Here is a 24,409-nt window from a genome sequence, read left to right on the forward strand (position 1 = left end):
ATTTGAACTCAGGTACTCCTGACTCCAGGGCCAGTGCTCTATCCACTGTGCCACCTAGCTGCTCCTGTCTTTTACTTTTCTTGGTATCTCAAGCACTTAGCACAATGTCTGGTGAATAGAAGGTAATTAACAAATATTTATTCACTGACATTGACTAGTGGTGCTGAAAAAAAACAAACCTAATAATGTAAAGAGTACAGGCATTGTAACTTGAATCAGAGACCCTGGATCCAATTACGAGCTTTACTACTTTATAGCTATATGACCTTGGGACAGTCAGTCACTAATCGTCTCTGCCTTTCAGTTTCCTCCTCCGTAAATTGAGAAGATGTAGTCTAGATTAGAGATGTCTAAAAACATGGCCAGTTGCGGATTTTTTTTTGTGGCTGAATCAGATGGAAAGGTCATTGAGGAATACTTCACAAAATAAATAAAAATAGAATAAAATATAGGAAATGTTCATATGTGGTTTTCTAAATTAATACATACTCTCCAGATTTGTGCTTGACAGCTCTGGTCTTGATCTTGAAGGTTCCCTTGAACATCAAAATCTAAAATCTTGTTTCTGAGATGAAAACATAGAACTTTTATATTAAAACTACATGCCAATATACTCTCCTATCTTTGTTTCCTCATCTCTGAGTTGGAAGGATGTGTAAGGTAGATGGAGAAAGAAAACTAGACAGGTCAGGGAATATAACAAAATACAGAAGAGAACATGGCAATGATACCACCTACTGGTTACTGCTACAAGGAAAATAAAGAGATATTCCTGTCAGAGATGTTACACTGACATTCCTATTAATTTTCTATAAAATATTATAGTTTACTTTTAATAGATTCTTCTGTAAGATACAAAGAATGTAAAAAATATAATGTACTAGAGAAAGAATAAAGATCTGAATTGTATTGTATAATGTCATAACAAGTACTCAATTTACATTCATTGATCCATAATCTGATACTTCAGCAAGCACTGGATTTATGTTTCTTTTTTTTATGAACTGTGAAGAAATTACTATATTCAAATGTCTGAATGTACTTTAAAAGCCATTTCCAAACAAATAATTTACATGCTAATTACACACCATTCTTAGCAATTCATTAAAAGCAATTTCCCTACAAGTTGAGCCTTTATTAGCCTGGTTGCATTCTTACATAAAACAATAAAAATGTAACAAAAGCAAAAAATAACACTGCATAATTTATATTCTTTTATTTAGATTGTTTTTCTTCATTAGACCATATTAGGAGAAGATGGAATATACTATTCTATGCATGATACATTAATTATTATTATAAAAACCACAAAAGGGGAAACTTTTCTTGAAATACTGTATTTTAAGATAAGATTAGAGAAGCCTTTACTCTTTTCTGAGACACAGATATATTAACAAGAATAAATATGTTTTCATCTTGTTCCTAAGTAGTAGACATTAAATATGTAATCCCTTCCATAGGGTAAAATAAAGCAAAAAAAAAAAAAATCTCAGAACAAATAACATTCACTTACTTTTTAACTTTAGAAAGTTAAATGCAATTTTAATCTCTCTGATCAATTTATCACTAGCTGAATTTTTAAAAAATCTGTTGAAGGTAATGAATCTTTTTTTCTTGATTTCTTAATTTGTATAGGATTTTTTTTATTTTAATTTTTTTTTCAATTTTTAGTGAGGCAATTGGGGTTAAGTGACTTGCCCAGGGTCACACAACTAGTAAGTGTTGAATGTCTGAGGCTGGATTTGAACTCAGGTACTCCTGACTCCAGGGCCGGTGCTCTATCCACTGTGCCACCTAGCTGCCTCTGAATAGGATTTTAATAGATTAATTCCAAATGAGGAAAGTTCAGCCATACTTAATGATCCAGAAATCATTTACAGACTATATGAAGCCTCTTGACCAAGAAACCTTAAATAACTATATTCACCATATGTACTATCCCACAACTGTAAGCTTGAATTTTAAAGTAGCTTAAAACTAAACTTGAGGATTTAAGTACCAGATATACATGTAACCTCATGCTTGGATATAAAGAAAAACAACAGATTTGCTTCTGTTTAGGGAATGAGGCAGGATGATTAGCTTTGGTGAATTTTAAATGGTCATATTCTCCATAAAATAATAACTCTCTCAATTGCACCCTACAATAATGCAAATCAGCCTTATTAGTTTAACCTCAGCCAAAAACACTTTTGAAAATATTGATATCCATGCTTTATTCACATCTATATTATTGGTAAAATCAAGAGACAGTGGATAAAATGGACTACTTGCCTGCTTTTCACTACATACACTTTTTCTTATGTCTGTTGCCTTTGTTCATAGAATTTCTGGATTATTTTCTATTTATGCTGGCTCCCTTATCCCTCTCTTACTTTATTATTTTCTATTAAAATTATTATTTTCTATTAAAGTCTGACTTATATTTCAAGTTTCAGCTTAAATATCACTTCCTTTATTAAGTCTTCAATGATCCACTCCCTCTAACCACAGCAATGTCATTTCATCTTTTTAACCCTTTTGCATATTTTTGACTCAATGTATTTCATTTTGCATAAAAGCTATATATATACAAACACATAATGTGCACATATCTATACATAAATGTATATGTATTGTGTTATACATAGAAATACCTGAATTTATATATATTGTATGTATCTATATTATATATATAAGTAATATTTCTTTCTTATTTTTTAAATAAATAAAAGTATTTTATTATTTTTCCAGTTACACATAAGGATTGCTTTCAACATTTGTTTTCATAGGATTTTTAGTTTCAAATGTTTCTCCCACCCTCCCTTCCCTCCCTCCTCCCCAAGACAGAAAGCAGTCTGATACAGGTTATATATGACAAGTAATATTTCTAAGTTAAAGCCAGTAGATGTCTTACTTATTTTTGAATTTTCTTCATGAATGTTCCCCTAAGATATTTCATTCTAGCATGAAGGTGACCCTGCATTCTTAAAGGATTAGACAGAGGATTGAAGATCTGACAAATCCTTTTGAGCTGAAATGGCCTGGTGAAAAATTCTAGACCTGTTGTGAGAGGACTTGCCTGAGGTCTTGCATTCTATTGAAGAAGTGATAGGGATTCGCTTAAGATTAGTGAGTAGGAGCATCACATTGAAGTGTTTAATGTTAGGATTTTTTTCATATTTAGCACATTGTTTTGTATCCAGTGATTCTTTATTTAGTGAAATACAGTGATGCTTCTTCTAAGTATCTCGTATCCCATACATAGAAAGGAAATATTAGAAAGATACCAGTATGACCTGGTTCCAATTCTGCCTCTATGAACTAGGTTTTTTTTTCAGGCCAATGGGGGTTAAGTGCCTTGCCCAGGGTCACACAGCTAGTAAGTGTCAAATGTCTGAGGCCGGATTTGAACTTGGGTCCTTCTCCATCCAGGGATGGTGCTCTATCCACTGCACCACCTAGCTGCACCTATGAACTAGCTTCTTGTTTGACATTGAGCAAATCATTTAACCCATGTGAGCTTTGGTTAAAAAATATTGATCAACAGGTTATACTTGAAAAGTGATCACTTTTTTTTGTTGTGAAAAATTCATATCTATCTTGTGCTTAGACATGGGGGATTATGATTTATATTCCATGAGGGAAAGCCTTTTGAGTATTGAGTAAGCATTACTCTGAAGTGAGAAGTGCTTATTATTCGAAGTGTTTGGTAGTGGGAATGCAAAATCAAATTTAAAACAGTACCAACCCTCAAGTAACTTATACTCTACTGGGAAGATATGACATTTTTGTGAATAAGTAAATGCAAGATAAATTGAACGGGGAGAAAGCCCTTACCCACTAGAGGGATCAAGAAAAGGGTGGGTAAGATATGTTTTCAAGGAAATTAAGGATTCCTAAAGGCAGAGGCAAAAAGTCAGTGCATGTAAGACATGGAGGCCTGAGTAAAAGCAAAGGGGAAGAGATGAAACACCCAGTTCAGGAAATAGAAATTAGACTAATATGGTTACAAAATAGAGTATATAAAGGAAAATAATTTGAAATGTCAATCTGACATGTTTATATTTTTGTCCTAGAAACAAGAACAATAAACTGACAATTCTTGCACAAGGGCAGAATGTTGGTTTGTTCTTTAGAACTTAGCACAATGTCTTGCATTTTGGCAACATTTATTAAATGAAAACTGATTTTATTTCTAAACATAATCATAACTGCTTCAGTCTTAGCTACCATTGGGTGATTCACTTAAGTTGTCTAGCAATTTATTATTTTGTTGAGTTAATTGGCTACTTTACATTGTGCATAATATCTTCTCCAGCTCTGAATTTCTAAAATTCTATGTGGTTCTTAAAAATATAAGTATATGCCAAGATTATGTTGTTAATTTTATAATAAACCCACCTGAGTTTATAACAAAATATTTGAAAGTAGTAGAAATCTAAATGACTTGAGGAAATGACAGTTATGCTTTTATCTGCTATCAAGTACTCAGATATTGAGAACTAGCATTAGATATATTCCATAATCCAATTTTATCTACTAAAGTGGACTTCATAGTCTAGGAGGAAAAAAGTAGGCTCTCTTTTATATGCTTTCTCTCATCCTATTAAATATTATTCTTCAAAAATGCCTGATTTGGGGGGCAGTTAAATAATTGGTGTACTTGGTGCAGTGGATAAAGCACTAGCCCTGGATTCAGGGGGACCTGAGTTCAAATCTGGCCTCAGACACTTGACACGTACTAGCTGAATGACCGTGGCAAGTCACTTAACCCCATTGCCCCACCCCCCAAAAAAGTTCCTTATTTTGAAAATTAAATAGGTCAAAGCTAATATATTTTTCTTTAACTTTGTGAAATATTTCTTTTCATATTCCATGGGTAGCTCTTAATAAAACCTATATTGATCTTTCCCTTTCTCTCTTCTTACTCTTTTTGCATTAAATACTAATTCACATTTAAATAGCATTTAAAGTTTTATTAAATATTTTGCCTACAATCCAGTGTGTTACTAAATACAAATATTATTATCTCTTACTTATCATCTGTCTTACAAAATTAGACATTTATCATAAGCTTTTATTTTCTGATTGTCCATCTACTAATTTAGCTCTTTGATATTATCTTAGACTAATGGAATCTTTCACAATTCCTGTAATAAAGAGGTGATAAGGTCGACTCAGTTGTGAAAACAAAACTAGAATTTCAGAGCAGTCTAATTCCAGGTCAATTAATTTGTCAATTTAGTAAATAACTTCTTTAAGTGTCTTCCGAAAAATGGAAATGATGCTTATTCAAAATCTCAGAAAAATATTCAATCTGTTACCTACATTAGTTTGTCTAAAAGCAGACATCAGTAATAACAATATTAACTATGTTTTGCAGGTATTCCTATAAATTGATGAAGAAAATATAAATTTTAGAACTATTCTAAAACTTGATTCAACTTTGTATGACATTAGTAAAAATGAAGATATCTTGTAATGAAAGAAAATGAAAGGATATCAACTATCTAGCCTTGAAAAATAGAAAGTTTGGAATGAAAGGAGCATTAGAGATAATCTTGTTCAGCTTCCTTTTGTTAAACATGAGAATATCAGTACCAAATCTTGAGCTACATTATACGGCAATAATTATCCAAAATATCTGGTGCTGTTTAAGAATTAAACATGTAGATTAGTGGAACAGAGAAGACATACAGTACACAGTTGTAAATGATTATAGGAATGTTGTATTTGACAAATGTAAATATTTAAGATTTTGGTATAAGGATTTTTTATTATTATTATTTTCTTTTAGTGAGGCAATTGGGGTTAAGTGACTTGCGCCAGGGTCACACAGCTAGTAAGTGTTAAGTGTCTGAGGCTAGATTTGAACTCAGGTACTCCTGACTCCAGGGCTGGTGCTCTATCCATTGAGCCACCTAGCTGCCCCAATTTTTATTTGGTTTAAAAAATTGTTAGGAAAACTGGAAAGCAGTCTGGCAGGAATTGGGTATAGACTAATATACCTTTTGCTAAAATAAGGTCAAAATGGATGTATGAATTACATATAAAGGAAGATATCATAAGTAAATTAGAAGAACATGGACCATATTAGCTATTAGACTTATAGATCGGAGAAGAATTTGTGAATACATAAGAAAGAGCATTGTTAGATATAAAATAGATTATCATATTACATTAAATTTTTAAAAAAGGTTCTGTACTAATAAAACTAATGTTGTCAAGATTAGAAGGAGAGCAAAATTTGGGGCAAATTGTAGACGATTTCTTGGACAAAAATCCCATATCTCAAATATAGAGAAAACTATCAAATGTATAATAATACGAGTCATTCTCTAATTAATAAATTGTCAAAGGATATAAACAGGAAGATTTTTTAAATAGAGAAATCAAAACCATATATATGTATATTCATAAAAATGCAAATTAAACAGTTTTGAGATCATCTCGCACCTAATGGATTGACTAAAATGGTAGAAGAAGAAAGTGTCAAATGTTCGAGGGCATGTGGAAAAAAGGGGTCACTAATACACTTTTGGTGGAACTTTGAACTGATCCAACCATTTTGGAGAGCAAACTGTAATTATGCCCAAAAAAGTTTAAAACTATGTATATCCTTTAACCCAGCAATAACAGTATTAGGTCTGTTTTCCAAGGTGAGTAAAAAGGCAAATAAGCTAATATGTTCTAACATATTTATAACAGCTTTCTTTGTGGTAGCAAGAAACTAGAAATCTAAGGGATGCCCATCAACTGTGGAATGGCTAAACATGTTATGATATATGATTTTGATGGAATAGCATTATTCTTTAAGAAATTATAAGCAGATATATTTTGGGGGGTTGGAAAGACTTGGATGAAATAATGAGGAATGAAATGTGGATGAACTAAGAGAATGTTGTATACAGTAACAGCAATGTCGTTCTAGGAATAATTTTGAATGATTGAGTCATTTTTGAGTATTATAAATACTCAAATCAACTTCAAAGTACCTATAAAGGAAGATATACTCTGTATCCAGAGAAAGAACTAATAAATAGAAGTGTGCATAGTATGATTTTTCATATTATACACACATATACCTACACATATACTTATACATATACATATACATATATGTTAAATGATGGCCTTTTCTAGTGCAGGGTGGAGAGGGAGAGAGTTCAGAACTTAAAATATGAACAACAAATACAATTATATTAAAATAAATATGAGGCTATCAAAGATCTAGAAAAATGAGATAATTTGAAAAGGGTATCTATCTAAATATAAAGCTAGTTAGCCATAATAAATTGATGCTAGGACCTAACCCCATTCTATCTGCTGTCCTCACTGATACTGATATTTTTGCATTAAATCTTTTTATTTGAAAGAGGTGGCAAGTGATATGGCAGAAAATAGGTCTTTGATTTATAAGTGTTGTAAATTACCCGAGCTAGAAACTTCCTCTACTGTTAAATACCAGCAACTTGTTCTTAACATTTGTAGAACTTCCAAAGGCACTAAGAGATTATGACTTGTCTATGATTATAAAGTCTGCATATTTTAGTAATAGCATATGAGACACATCTTCTTGACACTATATAGCCACCTTTCCAATCCACCATACTCTTTCAATCCAATATACAATATTATTCTTAGCTTTCTTAAGGTATTATAAATCATCAATTCCCTTCACCCGAAATAGATATGATATAAATAAGTGCACAAGTAGGTGGGAAGATAAGTGGTATGATGAGTAGTATCTAACTTGAAAATTGGAAAAATGTTCAGCATCATCTTTGATTTATATAGCCTCTTGCTTATCCTTGGGATGAAAAGAAACACTTTTGAAAAAGAGACCCATTTGGGGGAGGAAGATCAAGATTGTTCTGCCTGAATTTGATTTGCATGCTGTATGTTCTCAGTTAGTAGAAAACAGAGGAAGAGTAGTAATTCCTGCCATCTGCTAGAAGTCTCTTTTTTTCACTTCATTTCTTTCCAGTAAATGTTAGACACAAGAGTTGAAACCAAGTTGTTCTAACTCCAGATCCCGAGCTTTATCTACCATGCCATGCTAATGTCCAATTTTAAGTCCATGTGTTAGCTCTTTAGGGAATTTATACTTTAAAATTTTCCCTTCAGACAAATTGTCTTCTTTCCATATTAAAGGAACTTTGAGAATGAGGCAGAAAAGGATAATGGGATAGAAGAAGAAAAATTATTCCTGGTACAACTCAATTCATACCCTATAAAAGTCATACATAAGGCAAAGCAATAAATTCATGCCAAAGCCTTTCTTTAAAGAGGATTCAGAATTTTCTAGCTATCATAATTTCTCACCAGCTACACAGCCTGGTTTCAGCTGTGGGCACATCATGACTACTTGTCTAATACTCTCTGCTGGACTCATTCCCCGTTTTCAGGTTTCTTCTGAGTATTGTCTTCCCGCATCATGTTGCAACCTTCTTGAGGTCAGGGGCTGTCTTTCTTCTTGTTATTAATTTTATTATTTATATCTCTAGCTTTTAACACAGTGCTTGTCACATAGTAGCCATCTAATAAGTATTCATTGACTATCACTATGATTATATGGAAACAAGTTGCTGAATTTGAGAAGACTTCTAGTTTTGCCGTTTTTGCAGTTAGGGTACCTAGATTTGGATCCCAATCTTTCCACCACTCATTTACACACACACACACACACATACACACACACACACACACACACACACACGTATGCAGTTATATACACATACACATATGTCCAAGGTGATATGTGTATGCATGTATATAGACACACATGTGTACATATATAGTCATAGCTAGAAATATATGCTAACATACATGTATAAATAAACATATGCTAATGTAATTATATATGTACTTATATACATACATTATCATGTAAAAGTAATTTAATCTCTCTGGATTTCAATTTCTCATTTGCAAAATGAGGGTTGTTGACTAGACGAGCCTTTTATAAATCTATGACACCATTATTTCAATAAGTGTTTTTGACTTGACAATGCCCAGTTTTACCCAATCCAATATACCCATCTAGTTCTACCAGTATATGCAAATATTGCAATACATCTGTATATTTTTACACCTATACATACAGTGATTGATAAACAATTCTAAGTAAATGATGTATACAACACAATATATAGGCATAGGTAGATACCTATATGTATGTGCATAAGTATGTATACAAATATATATACATATATATGTATACATGTGCATACATATACATCTATATGCATATGTAGAAGTATAGGTATGTGCTAAAATAAATACTATACACTTAAAACATCTATATTCATTCCATAGAAAAAGAAAAAAATCATATTTCCCCTTTTAAAAACTTTTTACTTAGATCTTTTTGAACTCTAAAATCCTACATTAATTTACAGTACATGTCTTTACTACCATTTAATGTTAGTAAATCTCCACCTATCTCTTCATTTCCCTTTTGAAATTCTAAACTCCACTCTATGTGGCCATCATGGTGGCTGAAGTTTGACTACCCATAAGTATAGCACAGTACCTATAACTTCATTACAAATAGAGTAGACCATGAACATGATTCTGTCTTCCCAGGGAAGAGTGCTAAACCAGAGCAGATTAAAATATTGAATTTAACAAATACTTATTGACAGTTTATAATTGTTTTGGATGCTGTGGAGGGTATAAGCAATTCATTGTCATTTCCTCTGGGGCTCTGTGATGTTTATCAGTTATTAAACAAAGACAGATACAGCATACATATGAAATTTGTTGATGACATGAAACTGGAAAGGATAGTTACTACTTAATTTGAGTGATAGAACCAACATCCAAAATAGACTGAGAAACTGGAATGTTGTACTCAGACAAATAAGATGAACTTTAATGAATATAAAAGGTTATTCTCAGGTCCAAATGCATAGAGTACGGGAATTGGATGTAAGAAAGGCCTGGGCTTTTACATAATCTCAACATATATCAAAAGATAAAATATCAATCTCTAAAGCTAATGGTATATTGTTACAATAGTAGGAGTATTGTGTTTAAAAGATGAGAGGTAATAATTATCTTTCCCACTTCCCCCTTGTCAGACTGTGTCTGGAGCATAATATTCTGTTCTGGGTATGACATTTTCACTGAAGCAATGACGAACTTCAATAAAGCGATGAGAAGGTTACCTGGATATTGACTTCTACCAGGGTCGATGACTTCTCAGTGGTGTCGTGGAGGGAATTTGCTCTGCAGGTAAAGATGGTGTTATATTATAGCCTAAATCCCTTTTGCCTCCAAGGTTCTAAGACTATAAATTTTGGATTATCTTTCTGCCTCCTAAACACAAATGTCAACAATGCCATCCTTATAATTAAGTAGCGCTCGTAGAATGTTTTCTACGCCAAGGACTTGCCATGTATTCAAAGTGGATACTCTGCGTGGATGACAATTGCTGTCCTTCAATACAGAGACATTAATAGATGATCTTCGAGGATTGTCACTGACAAAAATATTTGCCCTCTTTCAGTCAACCTTGCAATGAGTCTATTGATAACTTGATTGAACACTGTATTAAAATAAACATGAATGCTAAAATTCATCTATACCTTGATGTTTTCCTGAGATAACTCACCAAAGACAGTCCTTGCAGGTACTGATTCTCTATTCAGCCAGAATGATACTTGGGAGAGAATGACTGTCATGATGCAAGGGAGATAGGTCTGAATGACAAAATAACCAATTTTTCTTTTCAAGTGGAAATGTGCTGTCATAACTGTATATTCCCCTATATGAAAATGAAAAAAAGTTTCATTAGAAAGTATAAAAGAATAATATTGTCTAAATAGATTGAACATTTTAGAGATCTGAAGGTATTAGAGAAGTTGTGATTTTTAAAAAATCCGAACTATAACATGTTTTAAATTTGAATATGCCATTTTTATCCTATTGGTATTTTAACTAAGGGAAATGTAACATTTACCATGAATTTCTAAGAGGACATACAATCATACAATATCCTTAGCACTGTTTTCCTTCAGAAGTATGATTTGTGAAAGCATTGTGCATCACTAGACTCTCTTCAGATTTCTCATTCTCACTAGCACTAGACTTTGTGCACTATTTTATTGACCCTAACTCTTGCTTTTGAATCTAGAACCTTAAGCACTGACCTCCAGTCACAGTTCTGGTGTTACACAGCTGATTTTTTGACCCAATTCTTTCACTTTTAACCCAAATACCAAATGTGGGGTTCCAAGTGTTCTGTCAGAACAAATTCAGTTCATTCAGTCCTGTCAGGATCCTTATGGAGAGCTTCTTCTCTATTCCCTGGGTTTTAATTATTGCCAGATGTAAGCTAATTAACCCTCACAGCTGTCTTATACATTAGTGTGCCTCTTAGCCAGAGCAGCAGCTTTTCCACACTATAATAAAAGGCCAAAGGTAATTATCTAGAAATCAGGAACTGTAGACTTAAAAATTACCCAGAAACAGTGGGAAATAGAGGAATGAAATGAGGGGGAAAGTAACTAATTTTTTTTTTGGAAAAAAGTGAAATTAACTTTTGGGAAAAGACATTATTACTATTTCAACAAACCATATATCTCACCTATTAAATCACCCTTCTGATGTTTCACTATGATTCTTAGTTAATTGATCTTATACTCAGATGTGTTTAACTTGCCTGTACTAGATTTAATTGTCTCCTTTCCAATAGTTTGGCCTAGGAGATCATACTGATTTAATCTGGATCCATCTGGAGCAACCTGTACTGAATCAGATGCATTGTAAGTCCATATATAGGTAACTTCTGAGGTTGTGTATGCATCTATAACAGAAAATAGGAGAAAATAATTTGTCACCTTTTTAGTAGAGAACATCCAGAGCTTAAAATTTCAAAGTAGGACCACAAACAAAATATTACATAAATTTCTATTTACAATTCACACCATTTTAGAGCAAAATGGTGTTACTAAAATTAAAACAACTTTAGTATGGGTTGCATGAAAGAAACTACAAACTCAAACATGCCTCTACCTTTTCCTTTTCAGAAGTCCATATGAGCTAGGTATAGTAAGTTTTTATTATTGCTCCACATATAGATATGAGGTCCCTTTAAATTCAAAAGACCTATACAAAGATAATAGGGAAAAAAGCCCCTAATATCAAACAGATAAATTATCACAAAAAAACCAATGGCCTCTCCATGGCCAGCTTGAGAATAGGCAATAATCCTACGTCCAAAGTGTTCTGGTTTGTTGAACTAAATATAACCTAGTTAGTAAATAATGAGTTAGCTGGAGAGACATATTTCATGTAATTGACATTATGGAAGTGAATTCATTGCAATGTGAAATCAGAAACATATCTACATTACAAATGGCATTTCTCAATTTTTTCTTTATTGCTTGTATCAATGGGCACAGAGTAATGAGGTATGTAGTATTTCTTTTTACTTTTCTTCCACATTATGTTGCATGATTCTGGCTAGAAAGAATGTTAAGTATATTGTATCACCAACTAATTTGAAGAATTCTATTTTGAGGTGAGTGTAGCCAATGAGATTATACTGGTAACCACAGACTACCTATGTTTCTTCTGGGATAGCCACTGCAGCCATCATACAGGGAAGCAACTATTGTAAAAATGGGATTTGACAATTGTCTCTGAAGTTACATGGTGGCCAAAGCTACCGAGGATTAGAAAAGGAAGTTCTCAACAACAAAGCCTTGGGCACTGTGAAATGGTATAACATCAAAAACTCATGTGGTTGGGGAAGCTAGGTGGCAGAGTGGATAAAGCACTGGCCCTGGATTCAGGAGGACCTGAGTTCAAATTTGACCTGAGACACTTGACACTTACTAGCTGTGTGACCCTGAGCAAGTCGCTTAACCCCCATTGCCCTGCAAAAACAAAACAAAAAAACAAAAACAAAAACAAAAACTCATGTGGTTTTACTTACGAAAATGGCATTGTAGATGATGTATTACCATCTACTTAACCACTTTACCATGAGGATAATGGAGCCATTCTATCTGACTTACAGCTGAAATCTCATTTGTGCTTTGTCTCCTATTAGAATATGAGCTCCTTGAAGGCAGGGGCTGTCCTGATAGACTTATCTACTTATATCCCCCAGTGCTTAGCATATTTCTTTGCACAGAGGAAACACTGTATAAATTCTTTTTTAAAATTCTTTCATTCATTAACTGAACAAATGTTTTCATAATGTATTAAGGGAAATACCCTTTGAAATTCTACTTTTGAATGATGACAGAAATAGCTGATGCTAAACATATTTTTTTCTTACATAGCCAGAGAATGATACAAATTTAAAAAGGTATTTCTAAGTAAATATTAATGTATCCATACCTGAGATCATATTGATAAAGTTATATATTAGTTATTGTGCTACTTATTAGGCATTTGCTTTCAAATTAACCAATCTTAATTACTCTTCTATGGGGAAACATTTAAAGTAAATGTTATGACATGTATAATTCTTCCTAGCAGTTCATTTGATTAATGTCAAGTAATGCCTGGTTTTATTAGCTTGGACAGTTCTATCTGTGAGCCATATGGGAGAAAGTTCTACTTTTCTTCATGATTCTCACTGTCATCTATTTTCAAAAGGCAACAATATTTGATTATATAAGTAACACTCATAAAAGCATTATAAAGAATTCACAAAACTCAGTAGGCAATTCCACACCTTTTTAATTTGGACTAAGTGCAGTACAGACTAACCTCAAAAATGAAAGGGATATGCTACTGCATTCATAAGAAAGCTCAATATTGGAGACATTGCAAAAATTCTTATAGACTGTGAGGAGCAGGGAAAGTCTCTAAAAAGAGATATTTGATGCTAATGGCAATAACTGATATTTATCTAGTATTTATTATTTATTGTAAACATTATTTCTTTTAAAAATTTGAGTTCTATATTCTCTCCCTCCTTCAAACTCCACCCCCACATGCTAAGGCAAACAATATGATGACAATTATACATGTGAAATTAAGAAAAACATTTCCATATTAGGTGTATTGCAAATAACCAATAGAATAAAGTTAGAAAATTATACTTCATTGTACACTCAGAGTTCAGTAGTTCTCTCTCTAGAAGCAGATCATAGTTTTTCATCCTGAGTCCTTTGTAATTGTCTTACATTACTGTATTGATCAAAACAGTCAAGTCTTTCACAGTTGATCAGCTTTACATTATTGCTGTTACTGTGTACAGTGTTCTCCTGATTCTTTTCACTTCACTTTACATCAGTTCATATAGGTCTTGCCATAATCCTCCCCTAAAAATCCCATTACTATCATCATTTCTTCTTTAATACAATAGTACCTCATCACAATCATATGCCACAACTTGTTCAGCCATTCTCCAAGTGATGAGCATCCCCTCAATTTCCAATTCTTTGCCACTGAAAAAGAAGTGCTATAAATGTTTTTTATACAAATAGGCCCTTTTCTTTTTTCTTAATCTATTTGGTATATAAACCTAGTAATGGTATTGCTGAGTCAAAGAGGATGAATAGTTTTTAGCTCTTTGGGCATTATTTCATATTGTTCTCTAGAATGGTTGGATAAATTCACTACTTGGGGCAGCTAGGTGACCGACCCAGTGGATAAAGCATCGGCCCTGGATTCAGGAGGACTTGAGTTCAAATCAGGCTTTCAGACACTTGACTGTGTGACACTAGCTGTGTGACCCGGGGCAAGTCACTTAACCCTCATTACTCTGCCCAAAAAAGAAGAAGTAAAAGAAAAAAAAAAGTTCACTACTCCACCAACAATTCTTTAATGTACCTATTTTCCCTCTTCCCCCATAGCATTTGTCATTTCTGATAAGTATGTGGTAGTACCTCTGAGGGTCTTTTTTTAATTAATTGTGATTTGGAGCTTTTTTACATGATTATAAATAGCCTAGATTTCTTTCTCTGAAAACTACTTTTTTCATATCCTTTGTCCATTTATCAATTGGAAAATGGCTCTCATTTTTATAAATTTGGCTCAGTTCTCTATATATTGAGAAAAGAGGTGTTTATCAGAGAAACTGGTAAAAAAAATTATGGTTACAGTATTTTGTTAACTAGCCTGACTTTGCCTTCCAAACTGAATGAAATGACAAGAAAGTGCTTACCTATTGATTTTTTAATCCTTGGTTTGGATTTTTAAAAATCCTAAGATATATTTTTACATTAATTTTTCTTCTTATACCAAAGACCATATCCCTAGTTGTTATTGGGGTCAGGAATCTTTAGAAATGAATCAAAATTATCTTTAGTAATTTATTTTAAAGTTTAGATTTTAAGTTAGTCATTTTTCAAACAAAATGAATAATTAGGCTAAGCTCTATAACAGGTAAATGTAAGAACATATGAGAAATGAAAACTAAAAGATCTATAAAGTTGTATAGATCTAGAAAGTTAGAAATACAGTAATAAACTATGCCTCTTTTACTAAGAGGTGATGTAGATGAAAAACTGATGCTCTCTTATTACTGCTCTTAAATAGGAAAGAGAACAATAATTAGAATAATGAACCAAAGCTATAGGAGAATAACATACTCTCTCCTGGCCATTATAGAGAATGGGGTGTTATGGATAGAGATAATCATTAATATAGCATCCTACTATGTCCCAACCACTGTGCTTTTTGTGTATTATTTCATTTGATATCTCACAAACAACTTTGTGATATAGGTTCTGTTATTACCCTCATTTACAGTTTGAGGAAATTGAAGCAAAGGATAAGTGACTTTGCCTGGGGTCATACAAGTGGGAAATATGTAGCCTGAATTTAAACTCAGGTCTTTCAGCTCTGCTAAAGAACTGCCTCTTTGTCAGGAGAATCATGCCAAAATTGTATGGTTTTAAGGGCCTATTCAGTCTGACAGTAGAAAGTCTGGACATTCCAGAAGAGTAACCCTGATGAAAAGAAATTATTTTTTTTTAAATATACTGTGAATCAGGAAAAAAGTGAGAAAAGGATGGAAAATGAATAGCTTTTGAGAGAGAAAGGTATCTGAGGTGAACAATAAAGAGTGAGATGAGCAATGGGAAATTCTCATTCACCAGGATGTCAAGCTAATCTGTAAGAGTTCTCTCATGATCATTGTTATAGCCCCTTCCACAGAACCATGGATATTGGCAGACCAAGAACATAAAATGAATAATAACAAGCTAACACAAAGCGGGCAAACTTCCTCAGTTTGGCATTACTAACAGCTATTGGTATTATTCATTGGTCAAACTTATCCAGGTGTTTTAAATCACCATATTATAAATATTGTGTTGTATTTTAAAAGGAATCTTTTTATTAGTTTCATTTAAAACTCTTGAATAAACTCTTGTTTTTATTATTGCATTTTAATATCTTGTCTTTTTATAAATTATATTCAATATCTTGTTCCAATAAATTTTGCCCTGAATTACTCATGTATTTAAATCTCTTATTGTAATCTTGGATTTTCATTTTTCTCTGTAATGCCACTTATGTAATTTAAATTACTTTTTGTTATTTATCTACTCTCATTTTTACTGTTTTGAAATTAATATTTCCTATTATTTCCAGAGGTAGTTATTAGATTTTAAATAGAGATTACAGGTGTGAAGAAATCATTTTCTATGACATGAGAAAGGACCTTGTAGTTAATCAGAGATGTGTGTGTATGCATATATGTGTGTGTGAGAGAGAAAGAGAGAGAGAGAGAGAGAGAGAGAGAGAGAGAGAGATGGAAAAGATGCTGGGCCTAAAGTCAGGAAGACTCATTTTATAAATGGGGGTTACAAAGAGTCAGATATTAGTGAAATGAATGAAAACAACAATGTGAATGTGTGTGTGTGTGTGTGTGTGTGTGTGTTGAGAGACAGAAACGGGTAGAGATAGAGACACAAAGTGACAGAATGAGAGACAGAGATGGGGTGGAGGCAGGTCACCTTCAGAAGAACAAGACAAAAGATGAATGATGATGAATTCCTTATTCTATAAAACCAGGAAAAATAACAGGGATATTCTACAGATATTTTGTCAACCAGACTTTATTTTGTCACACTTGGCCTTTATAATGAGAACAAGGTACTGAAGGCAACAATTTATGATGGTAAATTGTAGAATAGTTGCCAAATTGCATAGAGTTTCATTATGGAAGATTCCCCTACTGATGAAACCACAGGTCCAGATGAATTCTCCATCTTTTGGATAAAGAGGTGTTGGTTGACAGAGTGATCTTGAAATGTTCCACTGCAGAGGCAACAGGAATATTATGGGTGCCCAAAGGAACACACCATCCAGAAAATAAGCCTCTTTGGAAGTAAGAGTGAATCTGGAATTCTTCCCAATAGTCCTTTAAGATACCAGGGAGCAGGTACTTAACATGTCCCCTATGATTCAGATAGCATGATGCTGCCATTTGACCCAGAGAATTTCAACAACTGCTAATTGGTCGAAGACCCAGAGCCTTGACATATAGTATGTGTATTCAGGAATGGTTTTATCTGGAAAATAAGGTCAATTATTTCCTTCCAGTTGATTTTAGAATACAAAATATCCTAAATTTAATGATGTTAGGAAGCAAGAGGGCAGTACCAGAGAATTGTTTCTTAAGCTTTACTGTGAAATATTTTTGAAACTGAACAAATTATTATATACTCAGAATTGGTAAGATCATTCCTAATTAATGTATACTTTGACAATTAGGATAACTTTGTATCAAACAAGGACTTGTTCCAAAGGAAATTATATAAATATATAAACATTTCCATGGGGATAATAGTAAAATAAAATTGAAATAAAATCATAGCATCACTGGGGTTGGACAGGACCTTAGAGACATAGTGAATCAGTCAATAGATATAGATAAAGACATAGATATAGATATAGATGTATATAGATAGAAGTAGAAAGAGATATATGGATATGGATATAGACATATATCTATTTATTTATCTATTAATTTGATCATTCATTTATTTATTCATTCATCTATGTATTAATCTATTTATCCATTTATCTCTCAATTAAGTAATTTGATCATTCATTAATTAATCCATTAATTTACCTATTTATCTGCTTATTTTTGAATTAATTAATTCATTTATCTATCTATCTATCTATCTATCTATCTATCTATCTATCTATCTATCTATCTATCTATCTATCTATCTATCTATCTATCAGGGTAATGAGGGTTAAGTGACTTGCCCAGAGTCACACAGCTAGTAAATGTCAAGTGTCCAAGGCCGGATTTGAACTCAGGTTCTCCTGAATCCAGGGCAGGGGCTCTATCCACTGCACCACCTAGCTGCCCCCAGTCAATAAATATTTTAACCATATACTATGTGTCTTGCATTGTGCCAGACTTTAGGATTACAAAGAAAAGCATGACTGTCCCTGCCTTCAAAGAACTCACAATCTAATGGGGAAAATAACACAGAAATAAACTAAAGGGGCAGAGGAGATTATTTTATGAATAATAAAATGCTATAGCTATGGTAAGAAATAAGCTGAGGAAATGAGAGTGTCAGACTTGATTTCATCTTTCAGGATGATGACTTTCTAGAGATCATGAATTCCATAAAACTGACCAAGTGGGAAATAATGAGATGCTAATTAGATTATAAGGCCTTTTTGTGCAATTTTCATCTTTATCTTTTTGTTAATATATTTTATATAATATATATTAAACACATATTATATATACCATATATTTAAAATATATAACTATACTATTTATACTTTTTCATTTTTTCTTTGTATCAAGATGCTCGGTATATTGAGGTGTTTAATACATGTTCTTTAAATTGATTAAGATTATAGGATTTAAAACTGAAAAAAAGTATTTAGATGTAACCTATATAATCTCTTCTACTTGAAAGATATGGAATATGAATCCCAAATTGTTAAATACTTGAACAAGATTACAGGTTTCCCAAATCATTTTATAACATTCTTTGTATTAGCTTCCTTCTTTTATACTTTACTAAACTATATATCACATAAATAGATAGTAGATTTTCCCTTTAATTACTTCTAATGTTATCTCCAATGAGGGAGAATATTGTGCTAGAGGCTTCTATGGGAAGATTTTCCTTGTGATCTTAATTGTTATGGCTCTCTCCTTTTCCCTCAATTTATTATACATACACACACACACACACACATATATATATACATACACACACACATATATATATATATACACACACACATATACACACACACACACACACACATATACATCTTTTATCCCTTCAGTAGAATATAAACTCCTTGAGAGGAGGATTTTGTTTGAATTTTGCCTTGCCTATCATCCTGTATTATACACAGTAGTCAGTTAAGAACTGCTTTTTGTATTGGATACTTTGGAAAGCAGTGGATCAGCAAATTGAAATAAATCCATAAAGTAGTCAATAGATACTTGTGATTGATGGACTGATAATAAAGACATGACTAAGGATATAGTTGGATAATATGTGGTATTGAGAGATGACTGCAAAGAAATTAGTGTTGCTGTATTATATGTAGTCCCAATGAAGCAAAAGCTCTACCTTTGCCCTTGTACTTACAGCTGCCAAATTTCAAAGGGCATGAATGAGCATCCATTGGAAAGTCTTCCAAATGCATTGGACATTCAGCTTGCACTGTAAGCCTGAAAATCAAAAGCCAGTCTTTAATTCAAGTTCATCAGAAAAGCAAGATAAAGCAATTTCAGCTAAGTGAAACAGGTTCTCAGCCATAGAAGAGATGAGATTATAATATTAACTTAAGGCAATAAGCAGGTAAATAAGTTCTTAATAGTGTCCTTTTCTATGATGCTTAAGAAGCCTGATCTCATTGCTTATCACAAGCTTAAGGAGTTGATCAGTTGACTCAAAAACCGGCAGGCTGGAAAAATACTTTTAAATGGACATAAAGATACAACAATTTCAGGTTGCTGAAAATAGTGGTTTTCCTTTCCGGGGTGTGTGTGTGTGTGTGTGTGTGTGTGTGTGTGTGTGTGTGTGTGTGTGTGTGTGTGTTACCTATAGTAATTGCTATGGTTTGTCTGTTTAAAAGAACAAAGAAATGCTGATTTTGCTAAGAACTGTTTTCCTGTATAATTCTGAATGATTCAAAAAAATTTTTTCCTTTAAGTTAATAATATTTATAAGACAAAAAAGAAAAATATAAAATAAACATTTGGTTATATCCCCCAAAAATATGCAGATAAAAACTATTGGAATTAAATCTAAAAATAAATGGAAATATTAGGTAGATAAATATATTTAAAACTATATTTTGTCTTTAGTGTGAGGTTCTAATATTAATTATTGGGTTGCGTGAGTCCTAACAGAGGAAAATAATATGATACTTTTATTAAAGAGAAAATTATCCAAACTTTAATTCCACACTTTCTACTCAGGATTTAGAACCAGTTCTAAATGAAAATGACAGTGGAATATCTCTCTCACAGATTCAGTAAATTGATTAGAAGTCATAAAGTCCAACCTTCTCATTCCACATATGAAAAAAAAAACCCACAGAGGTTTAGGAAAGTAAGATGCTACAATTATGGACAGAGCTACTACCATACCCCATTTATTTGGATTAAAAATCCAGTTTAATTTGTCATAGCACCATAGCTTTTCTCATCTTTGTCATCAAAATTCTACTTAACTCGAATATTTTAATTAATATATTACTAAAATATGATGTTTCCAAAATTCTGAAAAGTTATTTTCCTCCATTTAATTTAAAGACTAAATTTAAATCTAATTTTTTTAAATCTTGAACTAAACCTTATCAAAGTACAACATCAACAGGAGTTCTTACCCTTGGATCAAGTCCTAGAAACAGGAAGTATTAAGAGATGGTCATAGTGAATAACCATCTCCTCACTCTTATTCAATAGTAACTGGGCATGGTTAATCCTGAAAAATTTAGTCATAACAGACAGAAATCAACAAAGAGATTTATTTGTATTTCTGGGATTTTTTTCCAGAACTGAAAGAAAATATATGAATAAAATATATGTATAAAATAATGAATATTAACAGTGGCATATTCATATCTGTAACAATGTATGTTAACATATCCAGCTACTCATGTCTATCAAAGCAAACTGTTTTCTCACAGCTATTAATGTTTCTAAGAATATACCAAATCCCCATAAGCTTGTTTCTTTTATTTAAAATTAATTTTCTATTATTTACTTTTTATTTCACACAAGTTAATTAAAAATAGTACTTGTTACTTGCAGGAAAAAACAACAGAATTCCTATGGAACAGATTTTTTTGCGGGGAGAGGGCAATTTTAAAACATTTACCTCTGGTGGTGATTTCCTTACATATAATAATGTGGTAACCCATTCATTCCTAAATTAAGTTTCATAAAGTCCCCCCCAATTTATACAAATGTTTGATTTTATTCTTTACTTACTCATAAGATATTCCACCCATTGATTCTGATATTCTAATCAACTAGCATTTGTTGATCTGAGAAGCAAAACATAGAACTCTGAAATGATTTTTAACATGTAGTGTGATAGAGTTCCCTCAAGAAAAGTTGCCTTTGGTAATGAACTTTTTCCCCCTCTATACTCCATCCCAACCCCAAAAAAATACACACACACAAAAAAATGACTCTAAGGAAAAATGAATGCATCCATAAGTATCATCACAGTGAGGATTTCTACCTATTCTGAGACAATGTATTAAAGGTATATTATGAATGCTTCAATTCAGAAATGTTTTAATAAAACATAAAATAACTTATAATGAATAAAAATAAACTTATAGGTTAATAGGATGTGACACATGAAAACACTGAATAGAATGCATAAGGGACTTTGAAGTAACATGAGAATTGTTATTAACAAATACATAGCTTGGAAAACAACAGCAATATTGATATTATAACTACTATTCAAATTACCATTAACTTACTTTCTTCTGCTTTTCTTCACTTCTAACATGAATAATAATAAAAAGATCAAATGAGCTAATAACTGAGAGACTATATTGATTGATTGCTTAGTATATTCATTTCGGAGCAAATAAACACAAAAAAGCAGAAGAAATCTACCTCATTGTGTACAGCAAAGTGCCATCATCCTGGATACGTAGAAGCTTGTTTGGCATGGTCATGTTATGAGCCACAGACTTCTTGCCATTGTGAAAGAAAGTGTCAGGAGTCCAGATTTTGCTGGCCATTAGGTTATTCAGTCGGAGAATGTTCATGGGACCTTTAAACTTCAACCTTTCATCTTTCCATTTTTGACGGAAGAAAACATCTATTGTGTATTCCTGTAAGGGGGAAAAATAATTCTGAAGGAAAATAGATCCTCCCTCCCAAGACTATAAGAATTTTATAAATAAATATAATTAATGAAAAGAGATGCTAGAAAAGAAAGTAGTTTTTTGCATCAAAATCAATCCACGACTGGGGGCAGCTAGGTGGTGCAGTGGATAAAGCATTGGCCCTGGATTCAGGAGGACCTGAATTCAAATCTGGCCTCAGAAACTTGATACTTACTAGCTGTGTGACCCTGGGCAAGTTACTTAACCCCCACTGCCCCGCAAAAAAAAAAAAGAAAATCAATCCAAGACTGACAGAATTTTAAAGTACATATTCTTTTTATAATAAAGCCATAAATATATACAATTTCTGTTCACTAAAGTACTATAATTCAAGTAATCTAAGTACAATGGAAATAATTTCTCCTATTACGTCATGTAGTATGGTGATTTTTGGAGAATGAATATGATGTTGCCTTTCCAAGAGACATCTCCTGTGTTTCAAGTCCAAAACTTGGGTGATACAAAGCTATCCTTTTACATTTCTTACAAAATAAATGTTGTCCATTTTCAAAGAAGCATTGGGTATGTACTCATACACTTAGCTCTATGGGTTCATGAGAAGAAAAAGTATTGTTTTATTACTGGGCACTTTCACTTGGGTTCACAGAAAATTATGAAGAATGGCACTTAACTGCAATCTGGGGAACAGAAGAGCCTGGAGCGCTTGTTTAAAGGGGCACAGGAATGGAAAGAGAATGGGCAGACTTCTTTCTTTCTTTCTTTCTTTCTTTCTTTCTTTCTTTCTTTCTTTCTTTCTTTCTTTCTTTCTTTCTTTCTTTCTTTCTTTCTTTCTTTCTTTCTTTCTTTCTTTCTTTCTTTCTTTCTTTCTTTCTTTCTTTCTTTCTTTCTTTCTTTCTTTCTTTCTTTCTTTCTTTCTTTCTTTCTTTCTTTCTTTCTTTCTTTCTTTCTTTCTTTCTTTCTTTTTCCTGAACTCATCCTAATAAAGAGTGGGTAGCAGTTTACCCAGAAGCAAAAGACAAAAAGAACCAATTAACGAGGACACAGTCAGGTCCCCATGAATCATCGCCTACATCCTGGTGTCTATATCACTCTGGGCAGACTATTTATTTCTTTTTTGTTCTCAGTAGAAGGATTTTTTTTACTAAATATGTTGTTATCATCTTGATTGGACCAGATACTTTTCAGTTCATGGAAGTGTTTGGTTTTTTCATCTGAGAAGCTGAATTTTAAATGGTAGGGTTTCTTTGGAAGATGGAGAGCTACTTAATTATGACACACAAACAAATGAGACTTGGTTTTTTTTAAATGCAATGTAAAATATCGGTCTGCATTTATTGTCAGTATCACTGAAATCACTTTCCAATGCCATATCTAAACCATATTTAATTTTACCTGTTCTGCAAATAGAAGCCAATGAGAATTTTATCCAAACGTGGGAAAACTGAATTGGTCGTGTTGGCAAATTGAATCTTTTGAAAGATATCCATAAATAAGAGATAACATCACCACCACTCAGGAAGGATCAGTTTATGTTTGTTCTGTGATTCCTTTCAAGGAATTTTTGCAATAAAAGGTATGAAATTTCAATTAGAATCAACATATCTGCAGACTCTGATAAGGAAAAGCCTTTGAAGTGGCTTTCTGTGAGGAAGGAAATCAGTTTCAGATGGATGAACATAGGATGCCCAACTTATAATTGTGAATAAAGCTGATCTTCTGTTTCTATTTCACTGCCTTTAATAATGCACTGCAACATCTTTTCTGAAAGATGTTGAGTCACGCACCTGGGTTTAGTCATTTAGAAATAACACATACAGCAAAAATGGCCAAAGTTGCATCCTTGATTATTTAACACCTTTGTTATTGTCAAGCACCAAAAATGTCAAGAGACTTTATTAAATGTTCAAATCCTTATGAAAATATAAAGCTATTATTATTAATATTATTATTATTGCCAATTTTTGCATGGTGGCAAGACCAGAATACTTTATTTTTATAGGGATTTCCCAGATGAAGAAACTCCCAGTCACAATGAAGATCAATAGCTGCTTTCAAAGGCCTGGGTTTTTAGATCTATTTGAGGGCACTGAAATGAAAATCAACTCATGCAGGGTCACAGTCTTGTGTTTTGGTA

The 24,409-nt window shown here is 32.7% G+C and overlaps 1 protein-coding gene across 1 annotated transcript in view; it reads right to left on the bottom strand.

Moving 5' to 3' along the window:
* Positions 1-24,409, bottom strand: part of GABRA2 (gamma-aminobutyric acid type A receptor subunit alpha2) — a 151,432-nt gene that overhangs the window by 40,837 nt on the left and 86,186 nt on the right. The window contains exons 4-7 of the mRNA XM_043970766.1: positions 22,040-22,260; positions 19,542-19,624; positions 11,651-11,794; positions 10,601-10,753 (exon numbers count right to left, since the gene is read on the bottom strand). Coding sequence (XP_043826701.1) covers positions 10,601-10,753; positions 11,651-11,794; positions 19,542-19,624; positions 22,040-22,260 — 601 coding nt within the window. The remainder of the gene's footprint in view (positions 1-10,600; positions 10,754-11,650; positions 11,795-19,541; positions 19,625-22,039; positions 22,261-24,409) is intronic.

This window comes from Dromiciops gliroides, chromosome 6 (assembly GCF_019393635.1).
Source record: "Dromiciops gliroides isolate mDroGli1 chromosome 6, mDroGli1.pri, whole genome shotgun sequence".
NCBI lineage: Eukaryota > Metazoa > Chordata > Mammalia > Microbiotheria > Microbiotheriidae > Dromiciops > Dromiciops gliroides.